The 15,711-nt window shown below is 39.7% G+C and overlaps 1 protein-coding gene across 3 annotated transcripts in view; it reads right to left on the bottom strand.

Annotated features, from left to right (window-relative positions):
- The window catches only part of Lama2 (laminin subunit alpha 2), a 563,701-nt gene that overhangs the window by 197,326 nt on the left and 350,664 nt on the right, over positions 1-15,711 (bottom strand). For all 3 annotated transcript variants that reach the window (XM_033763224.1, XM_033763225.1, XM_033763226.1), the window contains 3 exons: positions 9,480-9,691; positions 5,894-6,000; positions 33-213 (listed from right to left, as the gene is read on the bottom strand). In XM_033763224.1, coding sequence (XP_033619115.1) covers positions 33-213; positions 5,894-6,000; positions 9,480-9,691 — 500 coding nt within the window. The remainder of the gene's footprint in view (positions 1-32; positions 214-5,893; positions 6,001-9,479; positions 9,692-15,711) is intronic.

Below are 15,711 nucleotides of genomic sequence, written 5' to 3'. Positions count from 1 at the left end.
GAAGACCCAGGACTCGGGTCTCATTCACACACCTGTGCAGCCTCCTTCTTGGAAGTTGAAGTAGCCCTGGGCACAACGGTCACACTTCTTCCCTGTGACTCCAGGCTGGCACCAACACTGTCCACTCTCTTCACAGTCGAATGATTTGGACCCAAAAGAGTTGCAGTGGCAGGGAACACAGCCCCTCGCTGATTGCAAGCCAAAGGTTTCAGGCTGGCACAGAACACGCAAGAGAAAAGTTAAATGTTGGTCTGCGAATTCCCAAAGAAACAAGATGTACAGGCCCAAGCAATCAGGCAGGGAAAGAGGAACCTTTGCACCAGCTTTCTTTACTTGTCATTGCACTATCATCTAACCAAGGGGCTGTTTCCTATGGTATCCACAGTGGAAAGTTTAACTCCTTCCCATCCAAATTAATAGAAGAACTAGGAGCATCTTCTCACCTATTTTCATCTGCCTTTCTCTGCCTGTCCCAAGATTCTCACAGCAATGTGAAATAAGCCATGAGTTGTATTTCTAGCTTTAATTTGAATTTTTACTCTCTTTATACCTAGTAATCAGAATTGATGACTTTCAGATCTTATAAACGACTTCAGCCTGATAAAAGTGCTTTCAGCACTATTGACCGGCAGTATAACATTGAAGTAATATTGTCCCCCTAGTATTTGATCTGCTTTTGTCCTTGATCCATGAATACTATTAGTCATCTTTATAGTATGCACGTTGTAAATATAATTTATAGATTATGCTTATGCTGACCAAATAATTGGCTTGACAAACATCTACTTTCTTGGGTTTCATTCTAATAAGTGGCATTGTTTTGTGAGAACACATATTAAAGCGCTCAACAAGAAAGGTTAAGGGAAATTTTCATCTTCTAATGAGTCACTCACGAGCACTAATCCTTCTGAGCACATCGTCCTCTGTGGTGAAGTTCGTGTTACTAGTTTGGCTGACCTATTAGCTGTGCAGGCTGCTGGCCTGCAGTGACTTTTAGAAAATGGAGACGGATGCAGCATTCTCTGTATTAGAAAAATAAAGAGATCTATCTATCTATCTCTATCTATCTATCTATCTATCTATCTATCTATCTATCTAGATCGTTCTTAAAGTACGTCACAGCTGTCTGTTTAAAGAGAAAGAAAGTCACATTATTATGATAAGTTAATCTGGGAAAATTAGTCCCAGGAATTACTTCTTTGAAAAATTAGACCTAACAATTACCTCTTGGGGAAAATAAATCTTGTCACTGAGTGTGAATCACCCAAAGAGCAGTGAATAAGCCCTGTTACGTATTTTTGCTGCTGCTCTTAGCAGTATTAAAAATAAATTTCAGAAATAAAAGTTAGACTTTTAAAATGACTAGTTAAGAATAGTTTTATTGTTTAAATGTAAAGTGGGTTGTTATTTTTTGATAATCATTTTAATTTTTACATTTACTGCTGGGTTTTATCTTTCTTTCTAGTTATAATTCAGATCTCATTATATTAAGGGAGAAAATTGGTAGTAGTTCTACATAAGTGACATGAGTTTGAAAGTAAATTCACCTACTCAATTCTGATTATTAGGTATAAAGTGAGTAAAAACTTAAATTAAAGCTAGAAATACCTATACACTAAAATGTATAATGTTTTTGCCCATAAAAAGAATTCAATGTAAAATTCTAGGTCAATGACCTGAAGAAATGATCAGATGCAGGAACTATGATTAGAACAAAAGCAGACCTATTATAAGATTATTTATCATAATGTGTGACTGTAGAGACAACTAAATGTTCACTTTTAGTGAAATAGCTAAATATATTATGATACATTCATGCTGTAAGATGCTAGACTAATGAAAATCTGCTTTGAAGCAGTTTTAAAGGTAGGAATATGACTAATATAACATTAAGTAAAATTTTTAAAAAGGAACTATATATGGAACTATATAGATGCTATGATTCCAATTACATGTCTACATTTACACAACACCACATGAAAACACTCCAACAGACCATGCACACACAGTAAAAGGCTAGGACATAACACATTAAAATAGTATTTGTTTTGTTTTGTGGAGATGGGGGACTGAATCTAAGACCTTTGCAGTACTACATTCCCAATCCCATGTACTTTTTTCTCCTGTTTGATACAGAGTCCTGCTAAATTGCTAAACTGTTCAAGCTGGACTTGAACTTGGTATCTTCCTGCCTCAGCCTCCCAGAGTGCAGGTATCGCTGGATCATACTATCAAGCCCAGCTAAAAACAGATTTTAAAAAAAAATCTTAATTATAGAAGTAATATTTGACATTTGTCTTTATTTCCCAATTTTTACCTATTAAGCTGAGTTATAAAGATTGTATTTTACATTCATCATTATTTTCTAAATTTCCCAATTTAGCAAATATATAAGTGTATCTAAATATCTGTGTGTATATATGCATGTATATACCCACATATCCACACAAAAGCATTTAATGGGTAAATCAATCAAACGTTAAGTGAATTTCTAAATCAGTTATCATTGAAAAATTCCCCAAGATGATAATGTAAGGAAATGTATAAGAAGAAATGTCTCTACCATACTTTTCAAATACATATATAATGTAATTTCGAAGGCAACTTACACCAAAGTAAAAAACGATCACACCTCACTAATAAAATGTTAATATGTATGGGATTCAAAAATCCATTTCAAAAAAGCTGAGGAAAATCTCCCTTAAGGAGCAAGCAATCCTAGCCAATGATTAAGAATAACAATGCAGCACAAATAGGAGAAAGAGCATTGGGCGGGTGCAGCCTGAAGTCAAGGTTGTATGGCTTCTGTAGCTTCTTCCTTACTGAGATCACAAGAAGACCAGGCACTCACATGTTATTTCCTATGTGCTCCCTTCCAAACCCACTTACAAAAACGGATTCATTTCCTTCTCAGAACCATTCCAGCAGATGGCTCCAGTCACTACTTTGCAGAGTGACAGAACTGAGGTGCAGAAAAGTCAAGTGAGCAGCCCGAAGTTGCCAGTTAAGCCACTGGAAATCAGGCAGAGCATGGCTTCAGAGTCTGTCATCTTCTCCCTGACATGCACCGTGTCCGAGGAACAAGAGTCTCAGAACAAAATCCCACTGTGAGGTTAGTCAGGAGGGGCATGAACAAGAGCTGTTTTTCATTTTGGAGATATCTGCATCAGGTAGCATCCCTATATTTTGTTTTAAATCGTTTCATTTGTTGTGGAAAAAAGAACTAATGTTAACTATTTTCCCATTTAATGACAGCAGTAATGATAATAGCGATGACACCTGGCATTTACTTTGACCAGTTCCTGTAGTTATCTCATGGACCACTCTCACTACCACCATGAAATAGCCTTGGAGGTGACTGGACCATCTCCCTGCTGCAGACTGCGGTGTGGGCTGCCCATGTCCCACAAACCCCAGCTCCCTTCTCTGGATCCACCAAAGAACTCTGCAAGGGACTCCCCACCCACCCCAATTTCATAGGCTGAAATTCTAATGTCCACGGTGATGGTATCAGGAAGTCGTAGCCTTAGAGTTATGATTAGGTCATAGAGCAGAACGCTCATGAAGCAGACTGGTGCTCTTATAAAGAAGCTACAAAGAGATTTCTCCACTATGTAGCTGAGAAGGTGGCCGTCCAGGGGAAGCCAGCCGTGGCCGGATGGGAGACTACCAGCATCTCTCTGCTGTTTACGAGCCACGCCATGGATTGATATTCTGACTGAGCATCCTGTGTCCAGGCTCACTCTACACTTCTCCCAGTCAGGGCCGATTACAGCGAAATCCTAGAATGTCAGGACTGCTCTAATGGGCAAAGTTTGCTTGGACACTTCCCATTGCTCTGGTCAAAAATGTGGGGGCTGTGATAGAATGCACCCAACGGGTCTATTCCTAACCAATCTTTCCTCCCTTTTTTTGTCCCTGGAGTTCGAACTGCATGGCAGTAGGAGGCTCCCAGCGTTCCCTGCTCTCTCCCCACTCATCAGCCACAGAATGTCTCTCCCAAATCTCTTGGCATTGGCCTCTCGGGGGATATAAGCAGACAAAAACTTTATGGAATTGGAAGAGTCAGGAAATTAGGGGCAGATTCAAGAACTACCACCCAGGAAGTAGTCACGCTGGGGTTCGATGTGGGCAGTCTGTTAACAGAACTGTCTTTTCTTCAAAGGTACAGTGACGTACCAAGGAGTACGATTATGACTTTATCCCCTTTAGTCTTTCCTTCTCACCACTACCCTGCACTCTCCCCAACCATGGATGGTGAATCCAGGGTGGCAAATCTTGCTGGTAAACTTGCATCACAGCCAGGGAAAGTGACTCTTCCTCCTGTTTTCCCTTCTATTCATGCATTTATTTGGTTTGCCTAATGAGATGGAGAGTAAATTTTTATAACTAAAAACAACTTTCCTTATTTTGCATATGCCCTGTGGTTAGAGCATGAGAAACTGTGGTGTGTGTGTGTGTGTGTGTGTGTGTGTGTGTGTGTGTGTTGGATGTATATGTGAGCAAAACTGTGACATGGAAGTGAAACTCCTTAATTATGATGAAATGTCACACAACTGCTGCACCCATGCTGGGGATATTCTTGGAGAAGTCACTCTCTTTGTTACACTTCTTTTCATTTGTTCAGACAAAGACCAAGTGTTCTCCAAATGATACTTCATGTCCCTTCAAATAAATGTTCACTTAATTTTTACCTATCCATGGAAATGGAAAGTTTTATGAATGTAAATACACTTTTAAAAGCATGAGGAGAGTTAGTTCTGCAAAAGGCAAGGCTGCAATCGGGAACTGAGCTTACATCTGTGGTTCGTGCTTAGCAACTGTTATTTATAAGGTGCCACCAGGAACTTCGGCTGCAACAAGCAGAACACAGCATGCCAGCCTGAGCATGCAGCGCCTCTGGGATTACCGAGGCTGGGGCCCGGTAGGCTCCCCGAGGGCACCCGCTGGGGGTGCTGGAACCCCACCTCCAGGGGGACCCCAGCACCCTTTGTGCTCTCCGCGGCTGCTCCTCCTGTCGGTGCACCTGCCTGGAGAGCTGGCATCGTTTCCCTACAAAGCCCGGTGCACAGACACATCTTCCTGTCGTGTCGCACTGCCGCGACACCGAGCCCCGGAGAACGCAGTCACATGGCACACAGAGTCGCTTCGCCGGGTCCCACCATGTATTGGGCTTTAAGCCCAACAAAGAGCAAAATGAAAAGAAAACAAAAGAAGAGCACATGGTGTTATTCAAGAGACAGAAGCAGATGATATTTTCAGATTTCCTGTAGAAAGGCCAGTTGGACATCTGAGATTTGCTTGCTCCTTCTTATGCCTCTTTATCACCAATAAAATGTATCTATGTGAAAGATCTCCCCAAATCCACCCGTTCTCTGGAAGAAATCTCATCGTCCTGGTCCTAAGAGGGCAGGGCAGTCAGTACATTCAGGGGCTGAGAAGAACATTGTCTAACGGAACATTTCATTTTAGCAAATGCTATACCTAAAAAGGTATTGATTAGCCTCTCTGCAGTAAACTTTTGCTAATAGAGCACTCACTGGAAGGAACTTTTAATGGAGAAAATAGAAAATGATGTTTGCTAAGAGCAAAGGGACTGATATGTTTTATTCGGCCCAAAATATAAAGGTGAAGAATATTTTACTCTCCAGTGACTGGGATTAAATTTGTAAGTTATTTTTGACTCACATCTGAATTACAGGAAACACTATACAAATTCTCTGCCAAAGAAATGTAGGTTTCAAGCCAACTGTAATTGTAAGAATACTGAGACACGTTTCACTTACCACAGCCATTTTTTCTATAGAATTAGATAACTGCAAACCCTTTTTTTAGTGGCCGTTGAAAGCCAAGGATTTGGGAGCAGGCAATGCACTGGCCAGCTCTTCCTTACCTTGCACCGATCACACCGCCGGCCCTGCACGTTGGGTCTGCATTCACACTGTCCGGTACCACTGTGGCAGATCTCAGAGGTGGAACCATTGGTGTCACAATGACAAGCTGCAAGAGAAGGGAGACATAGCTGTGGCTGGAAGGAAATTTCTCACACAGACTTAGTATCCCTTATCCGAAATGTCTGGGACTGGAAATGTCGAGTGGGGAATATTTAATGGGCTTTTCTGGTTGAGTATCTTTGATCTAAAAATCCAAAATTACAAATGCTCTTGGTTTCAATGGGTTTGTTGAATCAAAATACTGCCCAGATGGTACCTCTGATACCTAAATTCAGAAATAGGATATTTTCTGCCTTGTCAAGCACTCTCTGGGGCAGTCTATCATACAACAGCTCTACACTGTGGAGGTCATGGCACATAATCTGCTATTAAAATATCAAGATGTGGAAATTCAAAGAAGCCATGATGTGCACAAGGCCATGTGCTTGGTGGGTGACAGGGCTGAGCTGAGGCACCAGCCTAGAACGTGGAGTTCCTGGACTCCAGTTACACGACACGTGGGGTAACATTTAAAATATTACAGTACCATTGTAATGAATGCATTATGACTCCAAGGGCAAAAATAATGTTGACAGATTATCAAAATCAATAGCACTCAGGCCATAATATTAATGTCATTATCAATCAAGCAACATTTTATTAGTTCTTTTTTCAATATAATGATCATCCACTAATTATGCGCTAGTTGGTGTGTTAAGTTTCAGAAATAAGCTTGAGGTGAAATAAACACAAATCCCTTTAAGATTAGAAAAGTATGTAAAATAACAAGAATGTTGCTTTAGACCCCTTTGGAACATAGCATTATAATTTTGGAAAAAATCCCTTTTATCTTACAATTTATATACCGTCTTCAAAGATGGAAAATATACTTGGTTTAAGTATTTTTCTGTCATTTTTGTGTTATAAAGTTGTCCGATGTTATTCTGAAACATATAATAAACCAGTCTAAAACCTAAGTAGTCTCTTCATAAATAGAACAGTAATTAATGGCTTTCTCTGTGTTTTACAAGTGCATTTTAAATGGTACATATAATTGCATCGATACCAGAATAAAATCATGAAGAGGAGATGACATGGGAATTTAGACTGTTCAAAGGCAGATTTGGTAAATGTTGTACATTATCTCTGACTACTTTGAGCAAAATGCATGAACTCATTATATATAGCTGCTCTGTTAGTGCATGCTATTAGTCTGTTCACCTGGCTTCAAGTTCTCCTTCTCTTTAAGGCTTATCTGAAAATTGCTTGATTTTCTGCTAGTGAAGTTTGGCCTTCCATAGCTGCTAACTTGATACTAGCACAGTGGACACCAAGAAAGTGACCAACCAGAAGCTGGTCATTTTCATCAAACAATAGCACAAGGAGAGTCTATCGTAGAAATGGAAATGAAGGCTGCAATATTATTTTCTTTAGTATCCACTTTTATTTGGATACTAGAATTGCTGCTCCTACTATTAGTTTTTTAATGGAAATTTCTTCTGTGCATTACACACACATATTTAAAATCTCAAATTACTTAGAATCCAGATGTCCTTTTTTCACTACATACTTAAATTTCCATAAATATAATGGCGGTTAATTAATGTTTGCTATAAGTAACAAAAGCAATATAGAATTTTATGAAAGTGGCATTTTTAGCAGCAAACTATGATGTGACATTATACATACATTCGAAAAGCAAAATATATTTTGTGTAGGAACTTTTCACGAGCAAATCTAGATTCTTAAAGAATTTCTTTTCTTGAGGTTTGTCACTATGTGTGGGACCACTATTGTGCCCATGACAAATTATAAAAATAGATTGCAGATGATGAAAGTAGATGACACATTATATTTTAATCATAATTACATGCCAAAGAGCATTGAAATCATAACCACAGGTATACCACATGGCAAGCAGTATGGAGAGTGGCAATGGCTCATCATGTTTTGCACGTTCTAAGACTCCGAGCCAGAGATAACTAGTCCACAACTAAAATGAATGGAACAATGTCTTCAACTTTATAGAGGGAATTATTGGAAGACAGAAGAAGAGGCCACTAAATGGTAAATCTTGACCCAGAGTGAGTGAGCCACTGACTTACAACTGCTACACGCATGACTTACTACCAGAGGAAGACCACACTCGACTTGTGCAGGGCCCAGGAGCTCACTGGATACCTTCTCTGTGCCACGTGCTTTAATCTCCCACAGCAAATTTATGGCCCTTATTATAGATGAGGAAACCGAGTCTGATCGAGCTCCAAGTATTCATTGGGGTGACCTAGCAGCAGAGTACAGACCCTGGAGGATCTGCTTGAACAGCAGAATGTCTTAAATTCCCTACACTATTACATAAAAGCCAAAGATTGATGGTGTTTAAATCACTCTGAGCCTGGTGGAAATTTTGCTTTAAAAAAAAAAAATCAGTTCACAAGTGATACGTATGAATAGATGTCAGTTGTTTCTAAGAGTGATTTCTTTCTGATTATCATTTTATATATTTTACCATTAACACATTATCATTTTTATAGGAAAAAAAAATCTAACACTCATCTCAGCCCTTGAGGAAAGGAATGTGTGTCTTTGTGAAATGCAGTGCCTAGTGGGTCTCTGCTGTTTAAAGCCGAGGTAACAGACTGTGCTGTCCGTGGTTTCCACAGGTCTGCAGGTCTGGGCGATGAGCTGACTGGAGCATCTCTTCTTACACCATAAGCTGAGCAGAGATGTGCAGTCAGGCAGCGCCTATGTCCCACATGCCCTAAAGGGTAAGGAGCACATGAAGCCAGCAATGGCCACGTCCCAGGTACTCATGTGGGTTTGTATTCTACTTGACTTTCCACCACCAGGTCTCCTTTGCATATTCTATTACTACTATTTGAAAGCATTTGTTAATGCTGTGCATCACTGAATAAGACAGCTAAGGAGAAAAGATGAGGGGAGGGAGATACTGCACTGGAATAGAGGAAGAGTTAGAGTAACTAATTTCATGGAAAGAAGACACAGAAACACCACTGGATGAATACTCCCAAACTGAAAATTAATCGCTCAACAATTACTACACCAGCGAGGGATAATACTGGCAGAGTTGTACACCTATTGTGAAATACAAGACTGTAAAGTTCACATATAAAAGAATAACCTATTACTGTCTACTGAAATGTACTACTGAAATAATGTGGGACGATACATTTACTTCAAACAAATGATTAGAATTGAAATAAAAAGGCTAAAATGCTTACCTAATTTATAAATTCTTCTTTCCTGCTGTGGACATAAACCTATTTTAAACTTTTCTTTCCACATGTGAACAGAAATATTGGCATCTTTTGCAAAACACCACTTTGGCAAGGCAGCAACTTGCGAATGGCTTCACTGTATTAGTAGAGTCATATTTTGGGACATGCAGACTCTGCCTGTGCCGTGCGTCTATCACCCATATATTACAAACAATCTCCTCGTCTCCAATCCTGCTCAAGAGCTCATCAGCTACTTTGAGGTATAATTTATCAATTCTGTCAGGGACACCACTAGTTCAGGACTTACGCTGACAGTTCTTTGCACCAACTGCGTCTCCGAAATAGCCATCCGCACAGAGCTCGCAGTACTGGCCTGTTGTACCTGGCTTGCATATCAGACAGGAGCCAGACAGGCTGTTACAGCTGCCAGGGATGGAGAAGTCAAGGTTGTCATTGCATTGACAGGGCTGACATGATCCTCCAGGTACAGAAGGGTGTCCAAAGTAGCCTTCTGCACACCTACGGTGAGAAATTTCATCAGTGAGCATTTCAGGGGAAACCCATGAAATCCATTCAAGGCAATGTTTATATATTTTTCATACTACTTGTCTTTCAGGATGATGGCTTTTCCTTTTAAGTGTTCCTTGTCTCAAGGTGCAAGTTGATTAAAAATGTTTTTCTATGCAGCAGGGTAGATGCAAGATGAAATCCTGCCAGCTCCACTAGTAATTAGATAGCAGCCAGACATCTCCCCCCAAAAACCTTGTCACTGGTACTGAAGATGAGACCAAAGCATAATAAGAAATCTGTTGCTGGCATTCTGAAGAAATCCAGGTGGATGTTACAAAACCTTTGTAGTAAAACACATCATATGTCTCTACCCCAATTGGTTGTTTTCTGTACGAATATGCAAGGTTCACATTTTTTATTGTTTTTTGCAGCAAGAGCTTGTTAGGAAGAAATAGGCTCACAAGGAAATTCAGTGGTAAGAGTTCAGAATTAAATGGAAATTGTGATTCAAGATTGTTACTGTTATTTGTTTGGGGGCTGTGGGTATCTCTGAATTAATATTAGGTTTGCATGCATTTGTGTATCAATCCAATAGCAGATATTCAATGTGGAATCTTTATTAACAGGAAGTCTAAATAGTTGTGCCTGCCTAGTATAATACAATGCCATAAGGTACTTCTAAATTGTGTTCCCAATCCGTATTAGCAAACAACAGGTCTCTTTTTTAATCAACAAAAACTATTTTACATGTTGTATTATTTATAAGGCATGGCACAGATTTTTAAAAATTATAGCATCAAATTTTCTTTGATCTAAATGTTGCTTTAAAATGTTCTTGGGCTGGTGATTTAGCTCAGTGATTTCACCACTTGCCTTGAAAGTGTGAGGTCCCAAGTTTGATCCCTGGTACCAAAAAAAAAAACTTTCTTAAGATTACAGATTCACAGGTACATCCTTATCAGTAGCGCTTTTCTACATTCTGTTCTGTCATTTCTTTCAGTTACATTTCCACATGCTTCATATTAAGCCACATGCGCAGAAGAAAATAAAAAAACAGGGCATCTAAAGTCTATGGTCAATCTGGCTCCACGCCATTTTATCAAAACAAACTCTTAGAGCAAAGATCAAAATTGAAAGGAAACAAAAATAATGCAGGAGAATCTAATTACCTCTAGAATTCACTATCTTTAGAATAATCTGCTCATGGATAGGGAAGACACGTTTTAGACAAAAGCTCTCTACCTCTTGGAGTAGAAATGGTTTAAATCCAGGACGCCATATTGAGGATACATTAATAACAGTACAATTAAAGTATAAAGCCAGTAATTTAGTAAGATACATGCTTTAGTATGTTTTCCAGAAAATTTATGTCCTAATAATCTAAAAGATTTAATGTATCATAATCTTTAAATGAGATTAATAGTTTTAATTATATTCACAAAGAGGTTTGCAAAATTATGAACATTGTATAAACATAGCTCAAAAGGATATTGCTTCCCACAAATATAATTATGGATCAGTTCTGTTATGAAATACAAAAGAACGATTTAGAGCATAAAATCTCACAACCTCTTCAGGAATATAATGTAGTAAAACAATAAGAAGTTCCTTGTGAATCCTAACCTCATTTGATATTCAAAGCTTACAATTACATCCATATATAGTCACATCCGATTTTGTTTGTCTCTAAGACAGTGACTTCACTTCTTTTGGAATAAGGATGTACAGACATTGTTATCACAGTCAACCAAGCACCTATTATTTCCTGTTCCTTTTTTTCAAAATGACTTAGTGCCCTCAGGAGAGAGGGCCTTAAATAACAAGATCTGGGAGTTTTTCTTAACACAGATTCCAATTAATAGTCCAAAATTCCCCTATCAATAATAACAAAAAGTCAGTCCATAGAGAAAATACTGTAATTTAGTGAAATAACAAAGAAGTGTCTTTTATTTTTGTTACAGGACATGTAATGAACATGCGTGGATAGACATGATAGAGAATTCATACGGCACCTCATTAACATGGGACCAGTTTCTGTGGGTCAGTGTGCTCCACAAGGGTGTGAGTGTGTGCATTCTCCTGGGTAGAACAGCATTCACAGAGGCTTAAAAATGTCTCATTGGGATTTAACAGTAATTTCAGGGTCAGGAAAGGTTATACAGCTAATCATGCAATTTTATTAATAATAATAGCATCATATAGTCTGTCCAATTTAGATGCATCTAATTAAAATTAGTTAAAATTACAGCCCTTTGGACCTTTCTGGCTTTTTAGATTTTTCTATCAGAACTAATTGCAATATGAGATCTTGAGCCCTCTCACTCATGTTCAGTTGTAAAACATATTTTGTTAAATTCATATAAACATTGTTTGTTGAATTCCTTGTTAAAGGTAGCCATCTTCACATAAAACGTCACTGTTCCCTTTTCACATTTCTTAACTTTTTCAAACCAATTTGCAATATTTTAAAAAGAGACTCTTTAAAATGTAAAGAGACTCCGGATAACATGCATTAGTTATGCAACATAGTTTCTGTTATTGGTAATTTAGGAATGACAAGAAAGGGAGGGTGGGAGGGAGGGAGAGAGAGAGAGAAATGAATGCCAGATGTGGAGAGAAAATGAGAAAAAGAAAGCAACAAAACTAATCTTTAATCTCATTCTGTTCAAAAATTTTTTCAGAAAAATTCGTGGCTTACATTTCCATTTTCTTTTTCTTTCACCTTTGTGTTTTAACCAAAAAAGAAAATCCACTGAGCACTTCTAGTATAACACTGCTATAAATAAGGCACAGTCTTTATCCTATAGTCTGCAGATAAGAGATATGAGTTAAAAATGCAACCATTGTTCCTCAGACAGAAGGCTAATATCCAAAATGGATACAGAACTCAAAAAAATTAGACCCTCCCCCAAATAAAAGATCCAGTCAAAAACAGACAGTGAAACAAACAGACACATCACAGGAGTACAAATGGCCAATAAATGCATGAAGAGATGGTCAACGTCACTGGCCATTAAAGAAATGCACATTAAAACAACACCGAAATTTCATCTTAGCTCTGGAAGACTGGCCACTATCAAGAAATCAAATAACAACAAATGCTGATGAGCCTGTGGAGACAGAGAAGTCCTGCTACATTGTTGGGAGGAATGTGAGCTAGTACAACCGTTACAGAAATCAGTGTGTGGATTCCTCAGGAAACTAAAATGAAAAATTCCATTAGACCCTTTTAGGTCCCTGAAAGAGTTAGGCATCATATTATAGTGCTGTGTGCACACCCGTGTTTATAGCAGCATGATTCACAATGGCTTAGTCTTGGAAGCAGCATGTATGTCCATCAACAGATGAACGGGTAAGGAAAATGTGGTACGACTTTGCCGTAAAGAAGATGCACCTTGAGACCGTAAAGTTAAGTGAAATATATCAGACACGGAGGCTTCAGTATTGCATGGTTTCTCTTATATGAGAAACCAAGGTATGAAGAGCAAAGTAAAAGATATATAAAGGGAAGTAGGGAGCTAGCTCTTTGTTAAATGAGGTGATCAAGAGACGGAAGGAGGGGGAGGAAGCAGAGGGAAAGTAATGAAAAAAAGGAATGAAGATTTATCATGTGTAAGTTCCAACTCCACACAAGGAAGGTAAGCACTACGCACTGCAGACGTGGACTGAAACAAGGAAAGCAACAGCAGAACAGGGGAGACGCTCCAGTGCTATTACGGGCACAAAAGAAAGACCTGCACTCGGCAGCTCTGTCATCACGGGCCTTCTTAGGGTGACAGAGCCTAAATTTAGGAGCTGAACAGGGTGAGCCTCAGCAGAAGAGCTGCAGCACCGCTGTCCTCCAGGCAGAGGGAACAGCACTGGGACAAGGCCCAGAGAAGGTGGCCGGAGCACACAGCTCCACGGCTGCTGGTGTCACACCCCGCCCCCGTTTGCCTTAATCAGCTCAAGACAGATCATCGGCCTCCTTCTATGGTGTCTATATGCAAACTAGAAAAAGACATAGAGACTGTGGACCCCGCGGGCACCTGGCACAGCGCCATGGAGCATGGGCGCGAAGCTCTTCTCGGATTCAAGCCCCCAGGCGCTGCTTTTCCCCAGGGCCTCTGTGCAGTGTGCAGACAGCAAAGGCAACACCTCTTGGAACCTCAGCCAGCGTCAGGATTCTGCTGACGGCGCTGCCAGGGCGGAAGCAGCGTCCCCCTTCTGTGATTTCCATCAACCCTGGCTCTGCACCGGGGCCCCAGGGTGATGGAGGCGCCAATACCATGGCAACTGTAATGGGAAGCACTGTTATCCAAGGGTGGTCGGGTTTGAGCCACACCGAGGTGTTCCGGATGCAGAAGTAGCTGAAGAGGATTTTCGAATTGAAAAAGAAAAAGCAAGCTCCTCAATGTCAAATAGGAATCATGTGAATAAAATTATATGTGGATTTTCAGAATTTCAGGCAACTAGGCCAAATGTCTTCTGAATTCTCAGTAGAAGATGTGGGAGTGATGGTGATGGTTCCTCTCTTTCCTTCTTAGGGAGGAGCTGTTGCAAATTTACCAGTGGGAACTGGAGTAGTGCTGCAAGCCTGCAGTGCCAGCACTGGGAGGCTGAGGCCGAGGGTTACAAAGTCAAGCCCTGTCTGGTCAATTTACAGATACTTAGTGAGATCCTGCCTGAAAAATAAAACATTAAAAGAAGTAGGCACTGCATTACTTGGGGCGGGTGGGGAGAGAGAGAGAGAGAGAGGGAGAGAGAGAGAGAGAGAGAGAGAGAGAGGAGGAGGAGAGGAAGAAGGAAGAAGGAGGAGGAGGGAGAGAAAATCATACCTGCCAATTCTTTTTCATTTTTGCTGAAAAGTTTGAGATGGAGAGGAGATAGCCATTTGCTACCCTGCACGTCTATCTTTCCATCTTCTTTTGAATTGCATTAACACAGATTTTAGACAGGAAATCATGCTTTCTGTCAGGTATTTCTTTCCTTGGTGATTTTTTTATCGCTCAATTAGAATTCTCTCCAGAAGAGGTGACCAATCTCACCGGTAATACCGGGAGAGGTGAGCCGCTGGAGTGGAGGATGGCACAATTCGTCTGTTTATCTACCATCTTCAGCCCTGTCCACGGTGGCTTTTAAGCAAGTATTTGTTAAATAAGACACAGCTTTTGAATCATAGACGGTCTGGAAACTATTATGTAATATGTACACGAAGGAAAGCAATAGAAACACATCAGAGCTTATGCACACCTAGCTAAGTGGATTTACTGGTCCTGCATGAGAGAGCAGCTGTCAGTTTTCAGTTGCTAAAAAGAAGTTGCCTATAGAGAGCTTGAGGAGGAGTGGTGTAGACACTTGACATAAATCTGTCTTGGGAATGATATGCTCTGCTATGATAATAAGATTCTAATAGGTAATGTACACACGCTTCCCTTTAGAAAAACACAGTGAAAGGCTTCCAGTTTCTCAATTACAAATAAATCCTTCTAATTTCATTTCTTTTCCTCCATTGCTAACTCACAGATGCTACGATATTCACAAATGGTACTTCCTGCTTGGTAGAAACTGTCATGGGCACTTTGTCGGCTGAGTGCTAGTAGCTAGCTAAATTCTCTCTGGGTGATTGGCCTCTGCCTCATTAACTTCAGGCGCCCTGATTGAAACAGGCATAATGTTTCTTTTGTTAGATTGATTCCTAGATACTTCATTTTTTTGGATGCTATTGTAAAAGGAATTTTTTCCCTTATTTCTCTTTCTGTCTGTCTGTTATTTGTGTATAGAAAGGCTATTGATTTTTGGGTATTCACCTTGTATCCAGATACTTTACTGAATCTGTCAATTAAGTCTAGAAGTTTTTTGGTGGAGTTTTTTGGATCTTCAATGTAGAGTATCATATCATCAGCAAATAATGATAGTTTAACTTCTTCCTTTCCTATCTTTATTGCTTTAATTTCTTTCTCTTGTCTAATTGCTGTGGCTAATGTTTCCAGAACTATATTGAAGAGAAGTGGCGATAGTGGGCATCCTTGTCTTGTTCCTGATTTTAA

The sequence above is a fragment of the Fukomys damarensis genome, unplaced genomic scaffold (genome assembly GCF_012274545.1).
Source record: "Fukomys damarensis isolate Sample0158 unplaced genomic scaffold, DMR_v1.0_HiC HiC_scaffold_14, whole genome shotgun sequence".
NCBI lineage: Eukaryota > Metazoa > Chordata > Mammalia > Rodentia > Bathyergidae > Fukomys > Fukomys damarensis.
The sequence above is the reverse complement of the archived record's forward strand: the minus strand, read 5'-3'. Positions and strand labels throughout refer to the sequence as shown.